We start from the raw sequence: 25,000 nt of genomic DNA on the forward strand, positions 1-25,000 counted from the left end.
CGTGTGTAGGTGCATGTAGGTTCGTGTGTGTGTATGTGCTTTGGTTTGTCTCGTTGGATTATCATCTGGTTGGAGAAGGTAGGCTCCGAGTTCACTTACTTTTCTTAGATTCTGTGAAATTCAAGGCTTGTTGTCTAAACCTAGTTGTTAGTTGCTTGGTAGCTGTAATTACTCACTTGAAGTCCCACCACTGCCAGGTTGCCACTGTTGGGCCCCTGAACAAGACCCTTAACCCTCCATTACTCAAGTTGTGATTAGTCAGAATTGGAAGTTGCTTTGGATAAAAACGTCAGATAAATGCTGTAAATGCATATGTAAATATCATGGTTTCCATTCTTTCTAAAGGCGTGCACACACACACATATACTCACTCACATGCACACACACACGCGCGCACACACAATGAGCATGTGAAGCTGAATCATTTATTCTCTCCATACTCCAGGCAGGTAATGTTTAGTGTTTCCGGAGAAAAATATATTCATTGATTCATTGAGGGTCATCACATGCTTAAGTGGCCGTTGCCATGACAAAACACACGTGTTAATTTGTCAGTGACTCTGAAAAAACCTGAAGGGCAATCAGACATGATGACCTGCCCACACTGTCTCTCCATCACTGTGTCCTGGCCCCTCTCTCTCTCTCTCTCTCTCTCTCTCTCTCTGTCTCTCTCTCTCTCTCTCTCTCATTCGAGAGGCTGTATTGACAGACACTCAGTTTCACTTTGCCTTCTCCACTATAACAGTTGCTTTTTCTGTATGTGGGGGTGTCTGTCTTTTGCTCTGTCTCTGTGATTATATGGGGGGGGGTTGGTTGGTCTGCTGCCCTTCTCCAAGCTCTCTGATTGGTCTGCTGTCTTTCTCCGAGCTCTCTGATTGGTCTGCTGCCCTTCTCTGTGTTCTCTGATTGGTCTGCTGCCCTTCTCCGAGCACTCTGATTGGTCTGCTGCCCTTCTCTGTGTTCTCTGATTGGTCTGCTGCCCTGCTAACATGGTCTCCTCACCTGGGCACGTTCCTCGTTTGTTCAGGTCATTTCAGGACCCCATGGCAACCGCTGTGCTCCGGGAGCCTTTCTGACTCTGTGCTTCTCTCAACAGGTTAAATATTTGATTGCCTGTAAGTGGTTTCTGTTCAGATGGGTCTTCGAGGTTGGACACCGTTAGCACTGGTGAACTCCTCCGACTGACGGTCGTTCTTTCTGAGTTATACCGCGGGTTTTAGATGCGAAGGATCCATAGATTCACCCATTTTACTCTCCCAGTATGTAACGCCAAAACCTTTTAAAGTTTCAAGCCAATAAACTTCAGTAAAAAAGTTCAGGTGACGATGACAATGATGATGAAGCTGATTGTGTTTGTCAGAGTGAAGAGACCAGCTAGTGTTGAGCTGCCATCAGTCCTGCAGTGAGTGGGAGGGTGGCGTAGTACTCAGCTAATTCAGTAGTCAGGCAGAAGTACTGAATGATGTGTCTGAATGATATGGATGTACTTCTGTCTGACACACACACACATATACACATACACACAAAATATAATGTAACGATTTAAGTCAGTTAATCAATTTTGCCACCACAGAAGTTGTATTATATTATTTGTAACCAAAAAAGGAATCAAATAACACATTACTCACTCACAGACTGATTAATAAACATAGACATCCGGAGACATTATATTGGAATTATGCCCATGATTCTCTCTGTCTCTCTCTCTCTCTCTCTCTCTCTCTCTCGCACGCACACACACACACACACACACACACACACACACACCACACAACACACACACACACACACACTTCCATTGACAGATGAGAAGTAAGAGCTAGAAGCACAGTTAACTAACCTTCTAAACTCCACGGTGTGTGTACACATGCATGACTGTGTGTGTCTTCTATGGGAAGTCTTTCTCTTTCTTTTACAGGATCCAGTTTCAGTCACTCCTTGAACTCTGTCGACAAAACCTTGTTTACTAAATCGAGCTGTTTACAAACTCTGGTTCATGGACTGGTGTGCCTTTATCTCTGTGCCCAGTGTAGAGCTGCCCGTCCTGCTGAGAGGACGTATTCCAGCCCCCTGCTCTGCCCCGGCCTGCGGAGCACCTGTCTGTCCACAGGCAGCGGACACGCTTTCTTTTGCTCTCTCTCTCTTTCGTCCTAACGTTCTCCCTTCCTCTGTAGTCTAGCATTCTCTGTCTCATGTTTCCCGTGCGGTGTAGGTGTCTCCTGCGTTACGTGTCGTATATTTCTGGGCTCCAACACTGGAAATGACCACTTTGGTTTTGGTTAGCTGCGGAATGTGTCATCATCTGCAAAAGTTCTGTTTTTGATTTTACTGAACTCTAACATATTCGTTCTCTCTCTCCCTCTCTCTCTCTCTCCTTCAGGTTGGTCCACCATGGCTGTTCCTATGTTAGCTTTTCTCTATTGCTTTGCCCAGGTTGGGCTGGAAGTGGATCGTAAGCAGTCATGAGTGGGGAAGCTCCACCTCCTCACCACTCTGTCTATGCCCAGTATGGCGACTCCACCCTAACCACACCCATCACCACTACTCGCGTTCCACCCAGCCAGTCTCCTGTCCACTACACAGGACCACCGTAGTCAGAACGAGCCTGGAGCAGTGAGTCACTGTCCAGCGTAGCTAAGGCTGCGAAGGCAAATGTGTGTCTCCATGGATACGGGCCCTGAGTGAACACTGAATGTGCCCGTCACAAACAGAACTGCGTACAGAGATTACGGGACACAGATTAGGAGTGTCTGTCGCTACAGTTTCAACCTCAAATATTATATTTATTTGGAATGCACAAAAATGTCTGTGTGGGAGGGGGGTGCATATATCAGAATGAGTGTAATTTAATCTGCCAAAACTTTAAACTAGAGACTGTGTGACTGTCTGTGACTGACGGTGTGCGTCTGTGATGGTGTATGACTGTCTGTGACTGACGGTGTGCGTCTGTGACGGTGTATGGCGGTCTGTGACTGTGTGCGTCTGTGACGGTGTATGGCGGTCTGTGACTGTGTGCGTCTGTGATGGTGTATGAAGGTCTGTGACTGTGAGCGTCTGTGATGGTGTATGACGGCCTGTGACGGTGTGCGTCTGTGACGGTGTATGACGGCCTGTGACGGTGTGCGTCTGTGACGGTGTATGGCGGTCTGTGACTGTGTGCGTCTGTGATGGTGTATGACGGCCTGTGACGGTGTGCGTCTGTGATGGTGTATGGCGGCCTGTGACGGTGTGCGTCTGACGGTGTATGGCGGTCTGTGACTGTGATGGTGTATGGCGGTCTGTGACTGTGATGGTGTATGACGGCCTGTGACTGTGTGCGTCTGTGACGGTGTATGGCGGTCTGTGACTGTGTGCGTCTGTGATGGTGTATGGCGGTCTGTGTCTGTGACGGTGTATGACGGTCTGTGACTGTGAGCGTCTGTGACGGTCTGTGATGGTGTGCGTCTGTGATGGTGTATGGCGGTCTGTGACTGTGTATGACGGTCTGTGACTGTGTGCGTCTGTGATGGTGTATGACGGCCTGTGACGGTGTGCATCTGTGATGGTGTATGACGGCCTGTGACTGTGATGGTGTGTGTGGGGGTGCTGTTATGACGTGTCACTGGGAAGAGCTCCTCCACTTTCTCAGATACGCTGCCAGCGTATGTCCAGACCTCCCTGGCCAGCCCAACCCCTACCCTTCTGTTTCTGTTCTTTGTCTCTTTCTTGCGATCTCCATCTTTCTGTGTATGACTCTCTTTTCCACTTCTTTATCTCCATCCCTCTCTCTTCATAGAGCTGAGGGAATATTTCCAATATGCTCAGTTTAATTTCAGAGTGGCCTGCTCTTTCCCTGATGTGTATGTCAGATAGACGGCAGGTCCAGTGCCCCGTGTGTGTGTGTGTGCGTGTGTGTGTGTGCACATGTGTAGTTTCACAAGTACAACCTCCACAAGCCTTTGTCTACTCTTCTACATTCCACAGGGTTACACAGCTGTCACCCACCACCTGCACTGAAACACACACACCCACACACACACACACACACACACACACACACACACACACACACACACACACCCACACCCCCTCTGGCAAAGAGCCACCTGGGTAACACACCCACCCAACAGCCCGTGTTCCAGCGCCTTTAAGGGCCAGCCGAAGTGGGCAGCTTTGCTGGGCCCTCAGCGCCACAGAAGCGCACTGCTCCTCACCTCACAGCTCCCCGAGGCTCCCCGAGGCTCTCCACGCAAAGGCTTGGGTAACAAACAGGTGGCCTTGCTTCAGGGTCGCTCTGCTGGAAGGTATGGGACGGGGCACGGCTGTGGGCACGCAGTGTCGGGAGCCCAGTTATCACGACCCATCCACTCACAAGTGTCTGGTAAACTCAGTTTCTTCACTGTTTTTTATGTTGCTGTTAAATAGTTTTTTGTAATAGCAGTGGCAGAAAATATATTCACAGACAAGGAATGTGTATAAAATATTTTATTATCATAAATAATTTACATATTCTTTACAAATTTCTTTACTTTTTTTTGTGCTTTACAAGTATGTCCATCTGAAACAACATGGACACAATATGAATACGTTCTTTCAGTAAACACGCAGTAAACGCAGCTTGGGACTACACTTCACGCTTCAGTGGGCTCCGCCATCGAAAACCCTTTTGGTCTACAGCTATAACTGTGTCAGGGGAGCAGAGATCCAGTCTCTGCCTTAATCTGCCTGACGTCAGAACCGTCCCAGGCTTTGGAGCTAGAGAGAGCTGCAGTGTATGGTAGGCTGGTTCCTCAGTCACGCTGGTTTACTACCTAAGGAACAAGGCCTGTAAGGTCCATGAAATCACTGCTTTTCATTTGAACGGAGAGCACAAACTCTTCTGATACTGCTTGTTATTGTGCAAACATGCACACTGTGTGGTGTGCAAGCAGGCTGTAGCCCTGGAACCTCCTGCACTGGACTCTTTACAGAGCAGTGTTTCAGGCAGGTGCTAGCGGACTCGTTACGGTGCAGCGTGTCCATGGCAAACCCAACACTGGGAGCGCTTAGCTCCATTAGCCAAAACATTGCTAACAAACACACACGCTCTTTCGGTTCCTCTTTTTCTTGATTTGGTGCAGTGCAGTTTTATAAAGAATTCTCGTTCTGCTCGTCTGTTCATCTGGTCTGTCCAGTCTTCCTCTCCCTTCCGTCAGTAGGAAGTGCATTGTGTCTGTTTAAATGAGGCATTCTTATTGCTTTGTACTTAAAAAATCATGCACCTTCACCGTCAATCACTGACTTCTCATGTGTCTCACAAAGCCTTACAAAGCTTTAAGGTACAGTTTTCACATTATCATAACTGAGATATAAATGACATTCGAGGATCGTCTCTAATATTTGTCATTGAAGGTCTTGCTGTTGTTGGTCAGTTGTGTTTTCAAGTGCCTTTCAGTCCAGATCTTCACATCTTCAGTGATCTTGTGTCCACCCATCATAACAAATCCCCAACTCAACCTCCCCGTGACACGTGCCTTCTTTGGGGATGATCTAAGCATTTTAAAGCTTAAAAAACCCATAATCCTCTATTCTGACCAGCAAAAAAACAGATTAGTGGTTTATTCCTGCATATCCCACCAGTCATGCTGTGTTAGGAAAGCCTGATCCAGGCAGGAACTGGGGGGAGGTGCACAGGAGGTGTTAAGCTCCCAAGCCCAGCTCAGACTAAGGTTCACTTAGACGTCATACACAAAGACACACACATGCATTGTGTACTAGCTGAATATACACACAGAAGCATGCGCATGCTATTTTGACAAAGTCTGATCCTGGACTTGCATCCTAAGGTTCGTGAATGTAACCCCCACTCGAGTTACTGTAAGTCCCTTCAGTACCGGACAGCTCCCCTGAACAGCCTGACCTGGAAGTGAACCTACGTCACAGTTTAATGCCAGGAAGTTACAGCTCCAGCTGCCACACACTTGGTGCAACTCCTAAGCACTGCTTCTCCACATCCCAGCTTCCCAAGACTCGAAGGAGGCTCGGTCCCCTCTGTCCGTCCACATGCCAACAGGCACAGACCTTGTGAAAGAGCAGAGAAGGCTAGGGACCTGCACCGGGGCGAAAATAAAAGTTAAACGGAATGAGCAAGTGCCGGAGTTCAGTGCAACGTTTCGGTCTGCAGGCACGGAACAGCAGGGGAGGAAAACGCCAGCCTGGAATTCAGCTCCACACGGATAGAACTGTGTGAAAACATGTAGGAACAGCGAGGAAGGGGCAGGACAATGGGATGAGGGCAGGTACACAAACTCACTCGGATCCTCAGACTCTGGAGTACTGGGACAGTGAAGTCCAATCTCTCTTACAGCAGACACAAGCTTAAAGTGTTCACGGGACTGGGCATCATAAGTATTGGGACACGTCATTTCAGTGGTATTTTTCAGCACGCGTTTCTGACCACGTTCCTTCCCGTTAATTCGTTATATCCGTGATTGGGAGACACGGCGTATGCTTATTAATAAGAAGGTGCGTTACAGTTGCTCAAGAATACAGCAAAAATAATGAATGTGTCCTCCCTGTCCGAATAGTTTGGAGGGCGCGGCACGTAGCATAGCTTCACGTTGAGACACTACTGCAAAAAGCCAGGACAGACGTTAAAGCTGAAGCTTGCTGACCTCTGTTCTGGGACCCGCAAAACCAACCCAAGTGTAATGACCAGAAGTGTCACAGGTGTGTGTGTGTGAGAAGGATGTATTACTGATAAGTGTTTTTGTGATCTCTAACCCAGAATAATGAGACATACACATCAAAGCTAGTAGAAAGGCCACAGTGATGACATGCACATTTAATTGTGTGTGTGTGTGTGTGTGTGTGTGTGTGTGTGTGTGTGTGTGTGTGTGTGTGTGTGTGTGTGTGTGTGTGTGTGTGTGAGTTTGTCTGTAATACATGATTTGCACTATTTTCCATCAGTTCAGGAAGACTCAGCCACTAAGTGTAGTAGCAAGAGTGTTTCAGGGGCGGAGTCAGTAACATGGGCGTGCTATGAGAGGCAATACCATCCTTCTCATTGGGGACCTCCTTTCCCAAAACCCCTCAAAGAGGAAGTGAAGGAGCCAGTCACCAGTCTGAGCGGAACACATCCGTTTATCAGCCTGGGAGAAGAACTGTGTGTGTGTGTGTGTGTGTGTGTGTGTGTGCGCTAAACACCAGAGAACAGTGCTTGCCAGATAGGACTCTTGCGTCTCCATGACAACTGTCTGTCACAGTAGGTCCATTCTCTCTTCACATCTCAAGGGGTTAACAGAGCAGTGCTGTAGCACTACAGCTGTGTGTGTGTGTGTGTGTGTTTGACATCAAACGTACCATCCCTTCAGCATCTCAGATCTTCTACCTCAGGGTGAGAGATCCTCTCTCTGGCTCTTTCGTTTGTGTGTGCGCGCGCTCCTGCAGTAGCCCGTGTGTGTATTTGTGCCATGAGCACCTCACACGTCTGTCGAGTCTCTGCTGCTACGTCTGTGGACGCCACCAATCTAAGAACAAACCGTCAGCTCCGTCCATCCGGGCCTCCACACACACTCTGTCCTCCTCAGCCCTCTGTCCCATACGCGTGCCTGTGCGCACACCCTCCACGTTTAGGAGAAGATATCCTCGTTGTCTGAGCCCGGTGACGTGGGCCGCGAGACCTGGAACAGGGAAACAGGTGAGGGCGGAGTCTTCCGGCTCCTTAGCAACCGCAGCACCTCGGCGACCTGCGTCTCCAGGGCGACCATGCGGTCGCTGAGCGACGACAGCTCCTCCTTGAGCTCAGCGCGGAGCTCGATCAGCGTGCCGTGGAGCGGGTGTTCGGGGATGGGCGGGGGCCGGCCGTCGGGCTGGACGGGGCTGCGTTCTCCGGGGGTGCGTGCCCCGCCCTCGTCCAGGCGCAGATCACTCTTGGTGATTCCGGAGTCGCACGAGTCGGTCTTCTTCAGACTGCTGGGCTCCGCCGACTTGCAGCTCCGCTCAGGTAGGATCTCCATTGACTCCGCCTTCGCCACATTGACCCAACCCTCCGGCTTGGCCGTGCTCTCCCGGAAACGCCCCCAGCCGCGAGCCGCGCGCACCTCTGACACCCTGCCACCGGCCAGGGACGAGGGCACCGGCGCCTGCAGCAACGCCCGGTCAGAAGGCCCAGGGGCGTGGCTGCAGGCTGCGTTTGAGGGGATGGGCGTGGCTGGGCTCTCGGTCACTGTGACTATACTGGTGGTGGCCACCACGTCTTGGACAATGGCCTCGCAGTGGGCGTGTCCCTTCTCTGGGTCGTGTTCTTCGGGATTGGCTCGCTCTGCGGCAAGGCGGGCCTCTTTCTGCTGGCGGAAGCGCTGAAAGAGACGCCGCACAGGGTGGTCAGGAGGCAGGTTCAGCGGAGCCTCATTCTTCCTCCTCAGACGCTCCTCTTCCTCACGCTTGACATCACTTATCTTCCTGAAGACGATCTAGGTAAAAAAGAAAAGTGAACATCTGTACACATCTGTGCCCAAACAAACCGCACATAGGTGATAACTGACCCATGCATTAGTCAGAAATAACATTACTACACACCCCTTTAAGGACCCTGGCCATCGTCAACCATCTAAAAGTAAGATGATGGGGACCAGTTCTCCCAGTCTAATGGCATGTGACGTAAAACTCCAGCACAAACTCTCAGTTAACGGAACAGTTTACAGAACTGACCGCACCATGTTGTCATCGTATCAGGAGAGTGTGTCGGCAGTCGTATTCCAGACTACCAGTACCAGATATTTGCTGTTTTGTAACGGACTGGTTGACCAGGGAACACGGCATGAGTTAGTCTCCGGGGAGTACAAAACCCAGGACTGGATCCTGTCCTGGTCCCTCAGCCGGGTCTGAACCGTGGGATCCTAACGCCCTACACCCGCGTCTCCACCCCTCTACACCCGCACTCTCTGAGTCCTTTATTCATTTGGCATTCATTCATATTTTAAAGCCACTGGATTTCTCTTCGTCTTTTTCTGGGTGGGCCGATTCCCTGGGTGCACAGACCCCTGGGGTGTACGGGGCAGCTTGCTGTCGGGGTGAGTGAGAGAAGCCTGAGGAAGACGAGACTGGCGGATGAGGGGTGGGGATGAAGGATGTGTCTCCATTAACCCGCCTGTCCTGCGCTCTCCAGCAGGGACATCAGTGGTAACTCCATGTTCTCTCTCCGCTTTTGTCAAGATCTCCTTTCTCCTGTCTGTCCTTGGCGACTTTTCTCCTGCATGTCTTGTGTTGGACCTCCTCAACACATCAGTTACAAAGAAGTCTTTACACTTTTCTGTGCAGCAGAAAGAGCTGCAATGGGAGTCAACAGTACACACACACACACACACACACACACACACACGACAAGGAGGCAGCCTGTTCCAGTCATTAAAGAGTTCTGGACAGGCCAACTGATTATGAAGCCATCTTTCACATGTTAATATTCATATTGCTGCAATGAATATTCACAAGATGGGGTGGAGACTCAAAGCATCTGTCCAGCCAATCTGTCTGTGTGTTTACTGCGACTAGAATACCACACACACAGTAATTCTGCTCTCAGCCCAGCAGTGACAGCACCACTGCCAGAACCCGAGACAGGCTGGTGAGCACACTGTCCATTTGCTGCGGCTTTGTCTTATTTATTCTTCTCTTCTTTCTCCTTTACAGTGTAATTGTCCGTTTTGTCTTTCATATGTAAAGCACTTTTTAAAGCCCTGTAAACATATGAATATTATAATGAACTCCACTAACTCGGCGCCCAGTGCCACGCCGCTGTCATTACAGTGTCAAAGCCACACTTGACCAAACACCCAGTCAGTGTTTCGGCGCAGAGCTCAGTTCATGGTAATGGGTATGCCCTGGATTTGGACCCAACACACGGGCCAGGAGGGTGTGTGTGTGTGCATAAGGTACACAAGGACCTGTGTGTTATATGTTTGTTCCATGTTTCCCTCAGACTGGAGTGCGTTTGTGATGTTTAGAGTTTCTTTCCAAGCTTCTCTGGCACTACCTAAGTCTCATGTGCAGTACTTTATACGCACGCACACACACACACACACATCTAGATGTATAGACCAGACCTCAAACTGACACTGCACACTCTGTGAATTTCTGAGAGGAGCAGAACGTGAGAGGGAGAATGAGGAAAGGAAATTGAAACTGAGAGAGTGTGTGTGAAAGTGTTCTCTGGTGCCTCCTGAGCCCTCGTACACATTCACTACGGCGCCATGGCAACATGGGGCTCTGTTGTCACTATCTGGGGGTTTCATTATTGGGCTGTATTGCGTAATCAATATTTAAACAGGAAAACACTGTTTCTTATGTTTGGTTCAAATCATATCAATCATATTTCAGGTAACAAAAAGCAGCACACACACATGCGTGTGCACACACCTCATTCTGCCTTGTATAATGGCAAATTCTGCAGATCTTGTACTTCTCATGCTTCTGGTCAGCATGGCGTTTCTGCATTGCGCGCACACACACACACACACACACACACACACACACACATTGTGCCAGTCCTCTATACGGGCCATATCAATACCCTCCACTCAACTAGTGTGAAGGGCATTTTTTTCTCTGGCTGGATTAGAACTCGACGAAGAACAGAAATCTTGACATGACTGATGCTAGAATAGTCAACACTCCTGTCAGTGCTGAACACAGTCGTTAGTCTGGTAGATGGTTTATGATGCCATGGAGCCTGTTTCATTACCAAAACGTAATCAAAACTATCTATATTCTTACATTCACACACACACACATTCCCATATACCCCCGTATACACACAGCAGAAACACACTAGAACATTTCTGCCTAACTTCCCTCTCGTGGGACTGATCTCGTGTGTATTAGTCTGAGCGTATTGTGACTGGATTTGACACGTTGGCAATTTGCATCCTGATTTAGTTTAACTAAACTGGAATTTGAGCAGCCCAGAGTGAAACATTGCAATTTGTCATTCTCACAGATGAGCACACACATGCACGCACACCAATGACTGTTCCTGCAAATGATATGGCCTGTCTGCTTCCAAGTGCATGCCTGTGTGTGTGTGTGTGTGTGTGTGTGCGCGCATATGACCCAGGAAGGTCGACTGCTAAAACACGCATCAAGTGTGCACATATATGCATGACACTGAATGGCCTCACGTCATTATCATATTAATGTATCCATACATCCATTTCACTGCTACCCCAAATGACATTACATTATCTACCCAAACCATCAGAACACAATCTCTCACACACACACACACACACACACACACGCACGCACGCACAAATGAACAGATCCATGGACTACAAGATGACCACAATAAACAGATCCAAAAGATGCGTCATTAAGCAATTGGGTCATTAAGCAATTGGGGGCGGGGGTTCTTTCCCCTTACAACTGAAGATTAAGGCAATAAATCCCTAATGAATATTCAAATATTCAAATTATTCAAATCCGACTGTGTCACTCCACCTTAAATATATTTAAGGTTGTGTGTGTGTGTGTGTGTGAGGTTGAGCTGAGCAGGCAGTGCTGCATCAGAGCTCCTGGCTTCAGTCTCGATGGTCCATCATTCACTCTAAAAGCCTCCTGCAGCGCACAGAGACAGACGCAGAGACCGAGCACAGCAGTAAAGACGGCGTATACAGCGTCCAAGAGTTCCCATCAGCCTCTGTACACAGAGGAAAGGCTCAGTCCATCGAGCTCTCTCCGGATTAAAGCCGAGATGTTCCGTCTTCTCCCCCTTCCTGCCTGTGTTGCGAGTCCTCCCGCCTCCTCGGTGTTGTCCAGTGTCTCTGGACTCCACCGTGTTCTGGACCTGCTCCACCTGCAGCAGGTGTGCTACTGGGACACCTGCGATGTTTCTGCTTAAGGGAACTGGTCGGACGCCTGCAGCCAGTCCTGGCAGGACTATTAAAGGTGCCCTCAGTAAGTCTGTTAGTTTTCCTCATTTGTCTGGATTTGGAACAGTTTTACAGAACTGAGCAGAGCTCTGCTACCACATGTAAAAGAAGGCGGCAATTGCAATGTGAAATCACGACACCGGCAGACTTTTATGCGTAATTATCCAAATGATTGGCTTCTTTTCCCATACAAGGACATGATGGTTCCATTACAGTGCCGCTGTTTTGCCTAAGTCCTAACGTCACCACGGAAACAAAGCTGCCTCATGTTAGCTCAGATAACTAGGTGAGGAACTGACTACACAGATCTTTCTGATTGCCAGTTACTTGGTTAGCAGTCTGACTTGTGGTCAGTACTGATTAGGAACTTATGGCACAAGCAGTCAGGGCATCCAGCCAGGTGTCTCCGAGTGTCTACGGTATGGTGGTAAACACTAAGCCGTAAATAAGTAAATAACTTATTTTACGTTACGATCCCAATATTTATTTGGGGTTTTTAGTCTAATGGAGCACCCATTATGTATGGACCCAATGCTGTGACTGAATTAGAGATGGTAGTTTTTCATGGAGATTTATGCTTGTTGTACCTTTAATGTTCACTGTGTTTTAATGTGAGCTGGGTTTGTCAGATCAGTTTAAACCAGTGTTCACTATGTTTTTGTGTGAGCTGGGTTTGTCAGACCAGTTTAAAAGAGTGTTCACTGTGTTTTAGTGTGAGCTGGGTTTTTGCTTGCATGAAGCATAAAGACTAAGCTTAGAAAGTATTGATAGAAAGTATTGATCTTTACATTGTGGGAATAAAGGGGTGTGGGGGGGCATACGTTTTAATTAATTTTATTTTATGTCTTGTTTTTATTTATAAGGAATCTCTCCAATACTGCTTCTGCATTATTTATGTTAATGGAAAAGGAGTGAGACCTTCCACACACACACACACACACACACACACACACACACAAACTCACATCTGAAGTCTTACTCACACACAAATCTCATTCCAAGGTGTGTAGTAATAAAAAAAAAAAGTCATTTATGTGGAGAAAAGTAAAAATGTTTAAAAAAAAAAACCCTCCAGTGCCAGCATGACCGATGTCCAGGTAGACACCCTGAAGTTCCAACGCTCCATATTACCATCATAGCAAACCTGTCCCTGTGAGCCTGTCCCAGAACACATCTCCTGTATGGTCCCAGATGAAATACAGAACAAGCCCAGAGGTTGCGCTTCCTCCAGCAAGCGGCAGCGGTGCGGAACGTCAGGATATGTCAGACATTTTGCTGAGGCGCACAGCTGTACCTCGTGGGTCTTCAGACTGTATGGGCTAAAGCTGCAGCAGGTTAAATACTGATCAGTTGGAGCAAATTAAATACTTTTACATTTCACATTATACTTAATATTGGAGGCTTTGTGTGATTTTCTGATAAAATCTTTCCTGCTTTCTTTGAGAAATGAAAAGCGCAATGGCCTTGACATACTTAATGGTCTTTTGACTAGAAATGAAGTGAATGAAAAGGTTTGTGTCTGAATTCTGCACGGCACTTCGCCGTTTCTAAAAGACACATTTTCCACAGAGCTTTCTAGAAGACGCTCTCTATAACTCTATACTGTTCTACTTCCTTCTATTTATCAGGTACTTCCTGCAGCACACACAGTACCGGCCAGTCCACACAGTGCTCAGACACAGTCTGTAGACCTCCATTCTGATCTAGTCCTGCTCTGTATATGTTCTGTTCCCATGGTGACTCGCTGGGCTAGAATGGTGTGGATGACCCACGGTCACCTTCCTGTTTCATCCACTTAGCTGATGTCTCCTCCGCGCCGCCCTCAGGTTTCAGCACAATACAGTTTCATTTGAAACCCACGCTGCAGCCTTTTTCCTCATTCACAATGGAGCTGTCTGCCCGTCCGTCTGTGTTTCTGTCTGGCCCAGTATCAGAGGGAACACAGTGGTTCTGGAGGTTACACAGTTCCCTGGACTTCACCGGGAGTGCTGTTACTCTCCACACAGACTTCAGAGCAGAACCAATGCGAGCAGAGTCTCATGGCCAGTTTCCGGAATGCCTTTAGCATCGAAGTCCAAGTAAGTGCTCTAATCTGTCAGCTACGCCGGGGCACTAAGGTCACCTGACGCCACACTTCACTGATTTTGTAGGGTGAACACATTTCTAGCCATTTGTTAGAAATCAACTCGCCTGTAACAGTATGGGAGAAAGGAAACAGCAGGTGTGACATTACCAGTCTGCTGGTGTAACAGCCGCGCTGATCCCACCTCAGAATAGCTCTGTTCACAAACAAAAGGGCAACACTGTACTGTCCTCACTTCATACGTGCACAGACCTGTGCCTTATTTCTCCACTGTCCCGGAAAACAGAGAGAGAGAGAGAGAGAGAGAGAGAGAGAGAGGAGAGAGAGAGAGAGAGAGAGAGAGAGAGAGAGGGAGAGAGAGAGAAGAAAGAGAGTAGCCCTCTGCTACAGAAAGAGAGTAGCCCTCTGCTACAGAAAGAGAGTAGCCCTCTGCTACAGAAAGAGAGAGTGTAGCCCTCTGCTACAGAGAGAGAGAGTGTAGCCCTCTGCTACAGAGAGGGAGAGTAGCCCTCTGCTACAGAGAGAGAGTGTAGCCCTCTGCTACAGAGAGGGAGAGTAGCCCTCTGCTACAGAGAGAGGGAGAGTAGCCCTCTGCTACAGAGAGAGAGAGAGTAGCCCTCTGCTACAGAGAGAGAGAGAGTAGCCCTCTGCTACAGAGAGAGAGTGTAGCCCTCTGCTACAGAGAGGGAGAGTAGCCCTCTGCTACAGAGAGGGAGAGTAGCCCTCTGCTACAGAGAGGGAGAGTAGCCCTCTGCTACAGAGAGGGAGAGTAGCCCTCTGCTACAGAGAGAGAGAGAGTAGTCCTCTGCTACAGAGAGAGAGAGAGTAGTCCTCTGCTACAGAGAGAGAGAGAGTAGTCCTCTGCTACAGAGAGAGAGAGAGTAGTCCTCTGCTACAGAGAGAGAGAGAGTAGTCCTCTGCTACAGAGAGAGAGAGTGTAGCCCTCTGCTACAGAGAGAGAGAGTAGCCCTCTGCTACAGAGAGAGAGAGTAGCCCTCTGCTACAGAGAGGGAGAGTAGCCCTCTGCTACAGAGAGGGAGAGTAGCCCTCTGCTACAGAGAGGGAGAGTAGCCCTCTGCTACAGAGAGGGAGAGTAGCCCTCTGCTACAGAGAGGGAGAGTAGCCCTCTGCTACAGAGAGAGAGAGTAGCCCTCTGCTACAGAGAGGGAGAGTAGCCTCTGCTACAGAGAGAGAGAGTAGCCCTCTGCTACAGAGAGGAGAGTAGCCCTCTGCTACAGAGAGGGAGAGTAGCCCTCTGCTACAGAGAGGGAGAGTAGCCCTCTGCTACAGAGAGGGAGAGTAGCCCTCTGCTACAGAGAGAGAGAGAGTAGCCCTCTGCTACAGAGAGAGAGAGAGTAGCCCTCTGCTACAGAGAGAGAGAGAGTAGCCCTCTGCTACAGAGAGAGAGAGAGTAGCCCTCTGCTACAGAGAGAGAGAGAGTAGCCCTCTGCTACAGAGAGAGAGAGAGTAGTCCTCTGCTACAGAGAGAGAGAGAGTAGTCCTCTGCTACAGAGAGAGAGAGAGTAGTCCTCTGCTACAGAGAGAGAGAGAGAGTAGTCCTCTGCTACAGAGAGAGAGAGAGAGAGTAGTCCTCTGCTACAGAGAGAGAGAGAAGTCCTCTGCTACAGAGAGAGAGAGAGTAGTCCTCTGCTACAGAGAGAGAGAGTAGTCCTCTGCTACAGAGAGAGAGAGAGTAGTCCTCTGCTACAGAGAGAGAGAGAGTAGTCCTCTGCTACAGAGAGAGAGAGAGTAGTCCTCTGCTACAGAGAGAGAGAGAGTAGTCCTCTGCTACAGAGAGAGAGAGAGAGTAGCCCTCTGCTACAGAGAGAGAGAGAGAGTAGTCCTCTGCTACAGAGAGGGAGAGTAGCCCTCTGCTACAGAGAGAGAGAGTAGCCCTTTGCTACTGTTTACATTTATTCAGTATAAGCCAGATTTCTCTTATGTCCTCCTGAGAAGGTTTGTGACTGTCTAATAAAGGTAATTATCTCACTCTGAGTGCACAGGACGCCATGAAAGCAAAATGTTCTGACTGACACCTGTTCTCTATTACTGTGACCAGACTTTATCCAGAATATGTATTTATTATTTATTTATTAATATTATTAGACTAGTCAATCTCATGGAATGGACCATGCTAGAAATGGTAAAGAACAAACACACTGTGTGTGTGTGAGTGTGGGTGTGAGTGTGAGTGTGAGTGTGAGTGTGGGTGTGGGTGTGGGTGTGGGTGTGAGTGTGTGTGTGTGTGTGTGTGAGGGGTTTGGGCCATGTTATCACACCATCTCCTCTGCCAGACTGGTTTCAGCTTCCACACACTCATCACCACCTTACAGAACCTTATACCTCAGCTTTGACCCCCGGTCACTCAGAGACCAACACACACACGCACGCACACACACACTCACGCACGCACACACACACTCACGCACGCGCACACACGCACGCACGCGCACACACACGCACGCGCACGCACACACACAAACAAAAAAAAACAAAACAAAAAAGCAGGGTGCAGAATCTGGTTAGATTCAGAATGCTTTTCCTACTATGGCTACACAGAAACTATTATTCAGATCAATTACTGCAGAGAGACCGTCCTTGGGGTTTCCTTCTGGTTGACACACACACACACACACACACACACACAAGGTGAGGTAATTTGTGTTCCTCAATGGGAGAACACATTCCCCTTTGTCTAACATCTCCACAGTGTTGGGTTTTGGGGTTTTTAGCTCACTTTGTCAGCTGGCACAAACGGAAAGTACACACACGCATGCTCATCTCCAGGACAGCTGTCATTTAGGCTATGATGGGTTATTGAACTTGTTTAGCTGAAGACAAAATAAATGAAAATTAATTACCACATATAGTTTGTCTTGTGTGTGTGTCTGTGTGTATGTCTGTGTGTGTGTCTGTGTGTATGTGTGTGTGTGTGTCTGTGTGTGTGTGTGTCTGTGTGTGTGTGTCTGTGTGTGTATGTCTGTGTGTGTGTATGTCTGTGTGTGTCTGTGTCTGTGTCTGTGTGTGTGTGTGTGTGTGTGTGTGTACATGTGCATGTGCAGTGTATCTCTGTGTGTGAGGGCACACGTGTATAGTAAGTGTCTGTGTCTATCTGAGTCTGTGTGTGTGCATGCATGTGTGCGCATGTGTATAGTGTGTGTGTGTGTGTGTGAATGCATGTGTGTATAGAGTGTCTGTGTGTGTGAGGATGTCTCTCTTTCTGAGTCTGTCTATGTGTGTGTATAGTTGTTGCATCCCTAACAAAAGCCTGATAAGCCCAGGACACCACACCTGAGCTGCTTTACTGCAAAGAGGCTTATTTAGTGTTACCTGGGTGACCACACACACACACACATTGCTTAGCACCATTTCTGAAACACAGCATCAAACTGGATGTAGATACACTAATGCCCTCTCATCCTCCGCACTCTTGTTGTGCATCTACATGGATGCTTCATCCAAGCCCTGGTCCCCTCCCTTTATACTCACTCTCACACACACACACACTCTCACTACATTCTAATTACCGCTAAGATTAGCAGCAGCGCTTTAACATAAATCCCTCACCCTGAGGGCCAAACTGTATTGTTTATTAATCATTACTTTTCAGAATTCACTTCACAGTAGGTTGCAATATAAAAATACACTCTGTAATGAATCACAGAATTATGGCCTGTGAGCAGTCTGGCCAAACAGACGTTCTAGATGAGCGTTCTGTGAATGTTTGGAGGAATCGTGACCATTCGCATACCGTAAAAAACTTAAAGAATTATGGTCAAAATACTACAGGCTTCATCAGATTCTTTTATTATAATACTTGATGACTACTGCAATAAGTACCGATACACACCGTATGAAATTTCTGTCTGTTTCTGAAGCGCCAGTCATACACGTGTTTATGTAATAGAATGGCGTTCCCAGGCACATCCCAGATTAGGCTGCGGAATGCAGTCGCCTTCTTCTGAATCGGATGCTTGGGACACCCAGATGTATCTGTGGAATTGGGGGCATGCAAGCTAATGGCTGTTAAGTAACATGTTGTAGAGTTCGGGAGCACGGGCGTTATTGCTGGTGTGTACGGAGCTGCGAGACGGAGGCAGTTAACCGGTCCAGGACCTTTACAGGACATTTTGACAGTTGTTTGTATGAAAACAATTTTTACATTTTTTTGTAAAAATTCAACAAACATCCACTGTTGAATCACCATTGTCCTGCAGAGCTTGAGGGACGTCCCATAGGCCTAAATTTGGTAGGTCTACAGGACAGAGCTCCAGTGATATCCAGTAAGTCTAAATCTGGTAGGTCTACAGGACAGAGCTCCAGGGACGTCCCATAAGCCTAAATCTGGTAGGTCTACAGGACAGAGCTCCAGGGACGTCCCATAAGCCTAAATCTGGGAGGTCTACAGGACAAAGCTCCAGGGACGTCCCATAAGCCGAAATCTGGGAGGTCTACACCACAAGTACCTTTTTAGCATGTTCAATTAAATTTAGATTACTTCTTATCTTGATTTCCATATAAACTAAAAGTTTGCCGTCTCTTTTACGGACGTGAGTGAAATGGTTTATTCATTTTCACCCAAGGCTGAGAGGGGCTTCATTTGCGGTTGTCTATCGTCTCCAGACCACCTGAACACGTTTGGAAAAGACTGTCACGTGACAAACAAAAGTTCTGCCACCCAACTGGATGATTGGTCTCACAGCAAACTGGAGATTGTGGGTGGATGAGAGAAGCCCCACCCCCAACTCTAAACCCAAACTGGGATGAAGAAGCCGCCTTGGGAAAAGCCCTCTTATTGCTGTTCTTCAGAAACTAGCTCCCAGGCCTGACAGCCATCAAGGTCCTTAGCTTGGAAATGACTCACTCCTGCACTCTTTGTCCCACCGTTCATTTTGGAGTGAATTTCTCCGTGGCGCTGAGGGCGGAAGGGCGTTCCGACAGTGTTATTCCGAGACTGCATGTTGCTGGGGGGGGTGACTCAGAGTGATGCTAAGTGTGCTCAGGAGTGACACCAACATTGCAGTCCTTTCACGTGCTTGTCATGTTCGTGAGTCATGTGATAGGAATAAGCCATCAATCAAAGGTGTGTGTGTGTGTGTGTGTGAGTCTGTGTGTGTGTGTGTGTCTGTGTGTGTGTGTGTCTGTGTGTTAGGCTGATGAAGTATTTCTTATTTATGTGTATGCAAATTGGAGGTATGGTGACATACCTATATAAAATATATATATATTATAGTATGTATAGTGTGTATATATACACTATATATTATACATGTATAGTGTGTTTGTGTGTGTGTGTGTGTGTATAAAACATCGCATTTCATTGCTGTCTTGGTTCTCTGGAAACACTGTTCTTCACTACAATTTTGAATCTCTCTCTCTCTCTCTCTCTCTCTCATATATATATATATATATATATATATATATATAAATATATATATATAAAAATATACACACACACACCCCAACCGGACATGGTAGTGATGGATAAACAGGCCTGTAGTACAATATTAAAAGGCTCCATGTACATTCAGGCCCTCAGTGTTTGGTTAAAACTCCTCTGGTACCATGACAACCTCAAGACTTTTTGGGAATGAGAAGCTTGGCGCAGCTTTGTGTCGGAAGTTTATCCCATTCCGTACAGAATCATTCATCCTCTTCAGGTCCATACTCCGGCTGAGCCACTCCAGACGTCTTTCCAGAACTAGGCCTGTTTTTTTGGTGCTTTGCTTTGGGTCGTTGTCTTTTAAAATGTAAGTCCCCAAGATGAGGTTTTCGCCCATAATTCCTCGATATTCTTCGGCCTTCCATTTTCCCCTGCGTCCTGACTACTGTCTCTAGCCCCATCACAGAACAACATTCCCACCACATAACGCTGTTATCATGTGTCACCGTGGGGATCAGAATAATCAGGGTTCCCAAAAATAATCCATGCAATCCGCTGGGAATTGTGGTCACATAGTCTGATTTTCCTTTAATCTAACCAGAGGATTTTGCTTCTCATGGTCAGAATTGTTCAGGTCCCGTTTGGCGAACTCAAAGGGGGGTCTGATCTGGGGGGGTCTCATTTGGCTTTTAGTACGGAATGGATTCTGTCTACCAGGCCTGACTGCTGGAGTGTTGCACCATGGATCGCCCTTCTATAACATTCTCCTATTTCCAAACTGGAACTCTGGAGCTCTGGAACTCCGGAACTCCGGAACTCTGGATCCTGGGTTGCCTGAAGGGTTCTTGGTCTCTGATAACTTGCCAGGGCTCCCAGGTCTAGGAAGATCGTCTAGGCGGTTCCAAACTTCTTCCATTTGAAAATGATGGAGTCAACCAGGTTTTTCTGCTTCACTGGTCTACAGGCAATTCTCCACACCTCATGACTCATGGTTTGCTCTCTGATATACACCACCTACTGTGGGACGTTTTTATAGAGATAGGTGTGTGCTTCTCATAATTACGTGGACTCCAGTGAATTTGTACAATAAGTTCATGGATGACTGGTAGAAGTACGCTGCACGTCAATCAACCATAACATTAAAACCACTTCTGTAATATTTCATTGTTCCCCTTGCGTCATAATAAAATTCCTGTTGGGTGGTCATGCCGTCTCAAGTTTGAGTTTGTTCGCTGTTCCTAGGACAGCTACGCTCTTCTGGACAGTTTGGTATCATCATTCCTGGAATCCGTTGGAGACAGATTCACCCCTAGGTGCCTCTATAACCACCTGGCGAGCTTTCTCATAATTTCTTCTTTCAGTCCCTGGTGTTTTTCCTAACTTTTCATATTCCTGTCTCTGGATGTCTCCGTCACTCAGGATGGCCACGTCTATTACTGCTGCTGATTCCTGTGTCTTATCTACTGTCACATTGTCCGCTTGGTGCTGCCACTTCTCTTATCCGCCTGGATCTGGAGAGCCCACAGGATCTTAGCTAGATCAACTCTACCACTCTCCCAAGAAAGAGCACTTTTAGGCTTAGGCTTTTACAATATGAACACATTCAGCCCCCTGCACTGATATCCAGGTACAATGTAACACAATGTAACGCGGTTAAAGATGTGCGTGTTGCGGTTTTGCGATAATGATAAACAATATATATGGTGTTGCCCTGAGCTGCATGCATACCTGTGTCCATTCTTAGCACAGCACACTCCAAGTCTCCTCTCCCCTCTGTACCGTAAGGTAACTGGAGCAACTATGTGGGTCACAATAAAACCGCAAATATCATTATTATTTCACAGAGTAACAAGCTCATTTCAGCCCCCTTCTGCTGCACTGCTGATCTCAACGTTTGCATATAGCTGTTAAAACAATGTGTTCGGTCTCTGCCTCTGTGGAGTTGACACTCCATCTTCCAAAAGCAAGGGGAACGTTGAGACGTCCCGGACTGGGAATTTCCTAAATATGTCAGTGTCACCCCTCCTGACATCCTCAACAATCCACTAAAACCCAGTCATCCTCTGGACCTTACAAATCCTGCAAGTAGGAAAAAGTGGTGAAAGCTTCCAGAATCTTCCAGGATGATGAAGACACTGTGACCACTAATATCCCACAGATATGACAAAGCTTCAAGACCATTAGGACCAACCATAAGTGCAAAAGATAAAATTGCACTGCGCAATCAAAAGATAATTTGCTAGTTGATTCGTTGAGTGCCTTCACTTCATGTGTGGTTAGAAACTTCAGTGGACATGACATTAGCACAAGCATTGTTACTATGGTACATTGTTTCTATGGAAACCTAAAGGAAGAGAAGTCATCTATAAACAGCTCAAACTCTGGAAGGCCTTGGAAAGTGTTATATTTTAAACATCTGCAGGTCCTCTCTGCTCAGTGGATGAAGCCACTCTGCTCAGTGGGCGAAGCTAAGAAGGTAAACTTCAGTCTGTATATATAGACACACACACACACAGAGAAACGGACAAAATTACACGAGCGACAGAAGGAGAGAGTGACACCTATAGGATCATCTATAAAAAGCGTCCGTAGTTTTTATCCAAAAAAATTAAAAATGCTGCCAGTAAATAACTGATGAAGGACGGATGGATGTGGAGACATAGGGTCTGAGCTCGCATGCCTAAGGGCTTACGGAAGCAGTCAGGTGCAGTGTGTGGGTGTCACGGACACTGCTGTGTACCCGGTCGCCATGCCGATGTCCGCATCGCTCTCTGGCGCCACGCCCCCTCCAAGTGGGGGAGGAGCCAGTCATTCTGGGCTCTAAGAATAGCAACGATCTGAGACCTACGTTTGGTGTCGTGATCGATAACTACGCGTGTTACTGCACTGGCTCATACACTGGGCTACGTGCGAATCACACTCCAAAATTAGAACCATTATTACTGTCTGGACCTCCAAACCAACATGTAGAGATATAGAAGACTGGAACAGAGTTGGTTTTTTGGTGGTGGGAGTGTGTGATATGGAAAACGGTGTTTATACGTGCACTGATTTTTGTTATTTTGTGCTGGAACTGTTCAGGATTTGGACACCAGGAACAGTCCTATCAAAGTCCTGGACCTCAAAGAAGCAGCCTCCTGGAGACAGGCTTCTTCTGACACCACCCTGTCGTACATGGAGCAAATATATCCACCAGTCCTTTCCCTCAGCTCATCTGAGCCAACTGAAGGGTTGAAGTTGAAGAGTGAAAGTTCATCTGCTAAGGACTGAGGACTTCCAGTACTGGTATCAACAAAAGGCAGACGACCCCAGCGGTGACGTTACTGTACTGGGAGTCGTCTTGTATTCACACACACACACACACACACACACAGCTGGACTCACACGCTTGCGTAGGTTGTAGGTGAGGAGCAGATTGCGTGAGAAGTGACTCGAGAAGGCTGTGTAAAACTCCAGAACCTTCTGCAGGGCATCGCGCCTTGATTACGTGCAGATCGCAGTAGGTGAGTGCCCGCACGTTGGCACACGATTGTGCCAATGTCACCTCCTTCCAGAAGACATCGCCGAACACGTCTCCTTTGCCTGCATGCACGCACACACACGCACACACACACATACAAGAATGACATTTCCTTACTTTTTTCGCCTGCATGCAGACACACACAACCGAACATGTGAATGTTGTGAGGAGTTGTGCGCGTGTGGATACACTCATATACACGAAGCTGTTACAGTATCTGTGTGAAACAGGGCACCAGTGTAGATCATCTGTGAGAGAGCAGACACTCTTCCGCTCCCAGTCCCAGTGACGCTTCCACATTACTGCATCAGACAATTACTGTGCATTTGTGAAAAATTCATTAAAAGTTCCAAATTTTACAGCTCTCAAAGGCAAATGGCTTTGTTTTCCCCAGTTTAATAAGAAAGCATGTAAAATTCTCTCTCTGTGTGATTGTTCTGAGCTGAGTTTTCCATGGGCAGCAGTGATCTGGGAATCCACCCCTCTAAGAGTGTTCTGTCAGCGTGGGTGTCACACACACTCACAGGTCTGGCTGATTACGAAGCTGATCGAATATTCGGATCTTGGAATGTTTGCTGGCAGGGACATGGCACAAATGATTCAACTCCAAACTCAGCTTCCTGTGAAGAGCAGGGCCACCGAGCGCATATGCTTACACACACACACACCCACGCACATGCACACGCACACGCACACGCAGTTAATGAGTGCAGGAAGGTGAAATCTCTCAGGTCGCATTGTGTGAAGAGCTCCAGGTCATTTGCATGTCTGGCGGAGAGTGAAGGAGACGTTTTGACATGAAGAATATTCTCTCGTTCCTTCGCTGAAATCAAAGCATCAACAAAGCCATCGTCCTCCTCCTTACCAACGTCTTAACACCAGACAGACTTCCTGGATTAAACATCCTCTCAGAGGAAGTGCAGCCTGACACACCGGACAGCAAACACACCTCACCCTCTCAGGGTGTTTAACAAACACACCTCACCCTTTAGGGGCTTTATTGCTTGTAAACTCCAGGTTATAAAGACTGATGTCGTTCACATGTTTTTGTTAAAATCTTTTGTGTATTTATTAACTCAAGTGTTTGTTAAGTTGGATGGTTCTCAGTTAATTTATGTAAAACCTCTAAAGAAACTCCTGCATCAGAAATGTCAGAGATGTAATGAACTCGTACGTGACTCGTATTTAGCATCCATCGTGAGTCTGTTTCACCTTCCGATCTCCCACTCAGAACGTGTGTGGTGTGAGCGGTGCCGTGGTTACGGAGACGGCAGCTCCTACATGCTGACCCTCAGGCTCGGATCTCTGCGTCTCGTGCGTAGAAACAGGAGCTTATGGGTTCAGTCCGTTACCCAGCGGCACTACGGCCAAACCAGATTACAGGCTGTCACAAAACGAAGTTTACAAAGATCCAGTCTACTGAGGTGTCCATTTACGAGCAAGAAAGCTCATAAGTGTGTGTGTGTGTGTGTCTGTCTCACATGTACAGTGATGTTATTGCTATAACACACTTGCAGCCTTTTTGTAAAGTAATATGAGGATAATATTTCACATCTTTGTTTAGTAGCATTTATATGGAGAAATTCAAATTGGACAGAATCCTAAATTATAATTTGCTAAATTCTATTTAATCCTGTACAGGGTTAAATCATACAAAAAACCCACCATGTAACATATAACTGTAAATATGTTCAATTATAAGATGGAACTGTACATTATGTACATACATATATGCATATCCATATATACATTGTACATACTATACATATATTGTACATACATTGTTAATATATTTTTGTACATATATAGAATATATATTCCTCTATGCACCCCTGTTTTCCTTTCCTCAGTTTGGACAGAGCAATCTCAACCATTTCACTGCGAGTTATACTGTGTATGACTATGTATGTGACAAATAAACCAAACTTGAAACTTAAAATTTTGATGCATTTACATGTCCTGGTGAGGACAGTTAGTCCAGCACTTGTGCACTCTGTTCTCTGCTGAGCATTTAAACCCCAGCCAGGCGTCAGGGACGTGTGCACCAAATACTAACAGCAGCTCTGGTCTGTAGGACTGTCTGTCACCAGTATCAGGACACCTTGTCTTTTTCTTAAAACAAAACTGGT

General features: G+C 47.2%; 2 protein-coding genes across 9 annotated transcripts in view; one reads left to right on the forward strand and one right to left on the reverse strand.

The window, feature by feature from the left end:
- The window catches only part of hhat (hedgehog acyltransferase), a 67,937-nt gene extending 61,089 nt beyond the window's left edge, over positions 1 to 6,848 (forward strand). For all 8 annotated transcript variants that reach the window (XM_035532685.1, XM_035532686.1, XM_035532689.1 and 5 more), the window contains one exon: positions 2,381 to 6,848. In XM_035532685.1, coding sequence (XP_035388578.1) covers positions 2,381 to 2,466 — 86 coding nt within the window. In that variant the 3' untranslated portion in view covers positions 2,467 to 6,848. The remainder of the gene's footprint in view (positions 1 to 2,380) is intronic.
- Positions 6,849 to 25,000, reverse strand: part of kcnh1a (potassium voltage-gated channel, subfamily H (eag-related), member 1a) — a 56,955-nt gene continuing 38,803 nt past the window's right edge. Inside the window, 3 exon segments of the mRNA XM_035532683.1 lie at positions 6,849 to 8,432; positions 22,736 to 22,828; positions 22,830 to 22,933. Of these exon segments, the coding sequence (XP_035388576.1) occupies positions 7,590 to 8,432; positions 22,736 to 22,828; positions 22,830 to 22,933 (1,040 nt within the window). The 3' untranslated portion in view covers positions 6,849 to 7,589.

Source organism: Electrophorus electricus, chromosome 13 (assembly GCF_013358815.1).
Source record: "Electrophorus electricus isolate fEleEle1 chromosome 13, fEleEle1.pri, whole genome shotgun sequence".
NCBI lineage: Eukaryota > Metazoa > Chordata > Actinopteri > Gymnotiformes > Gymnotidae > Electrophorus > Electrophorus electricus.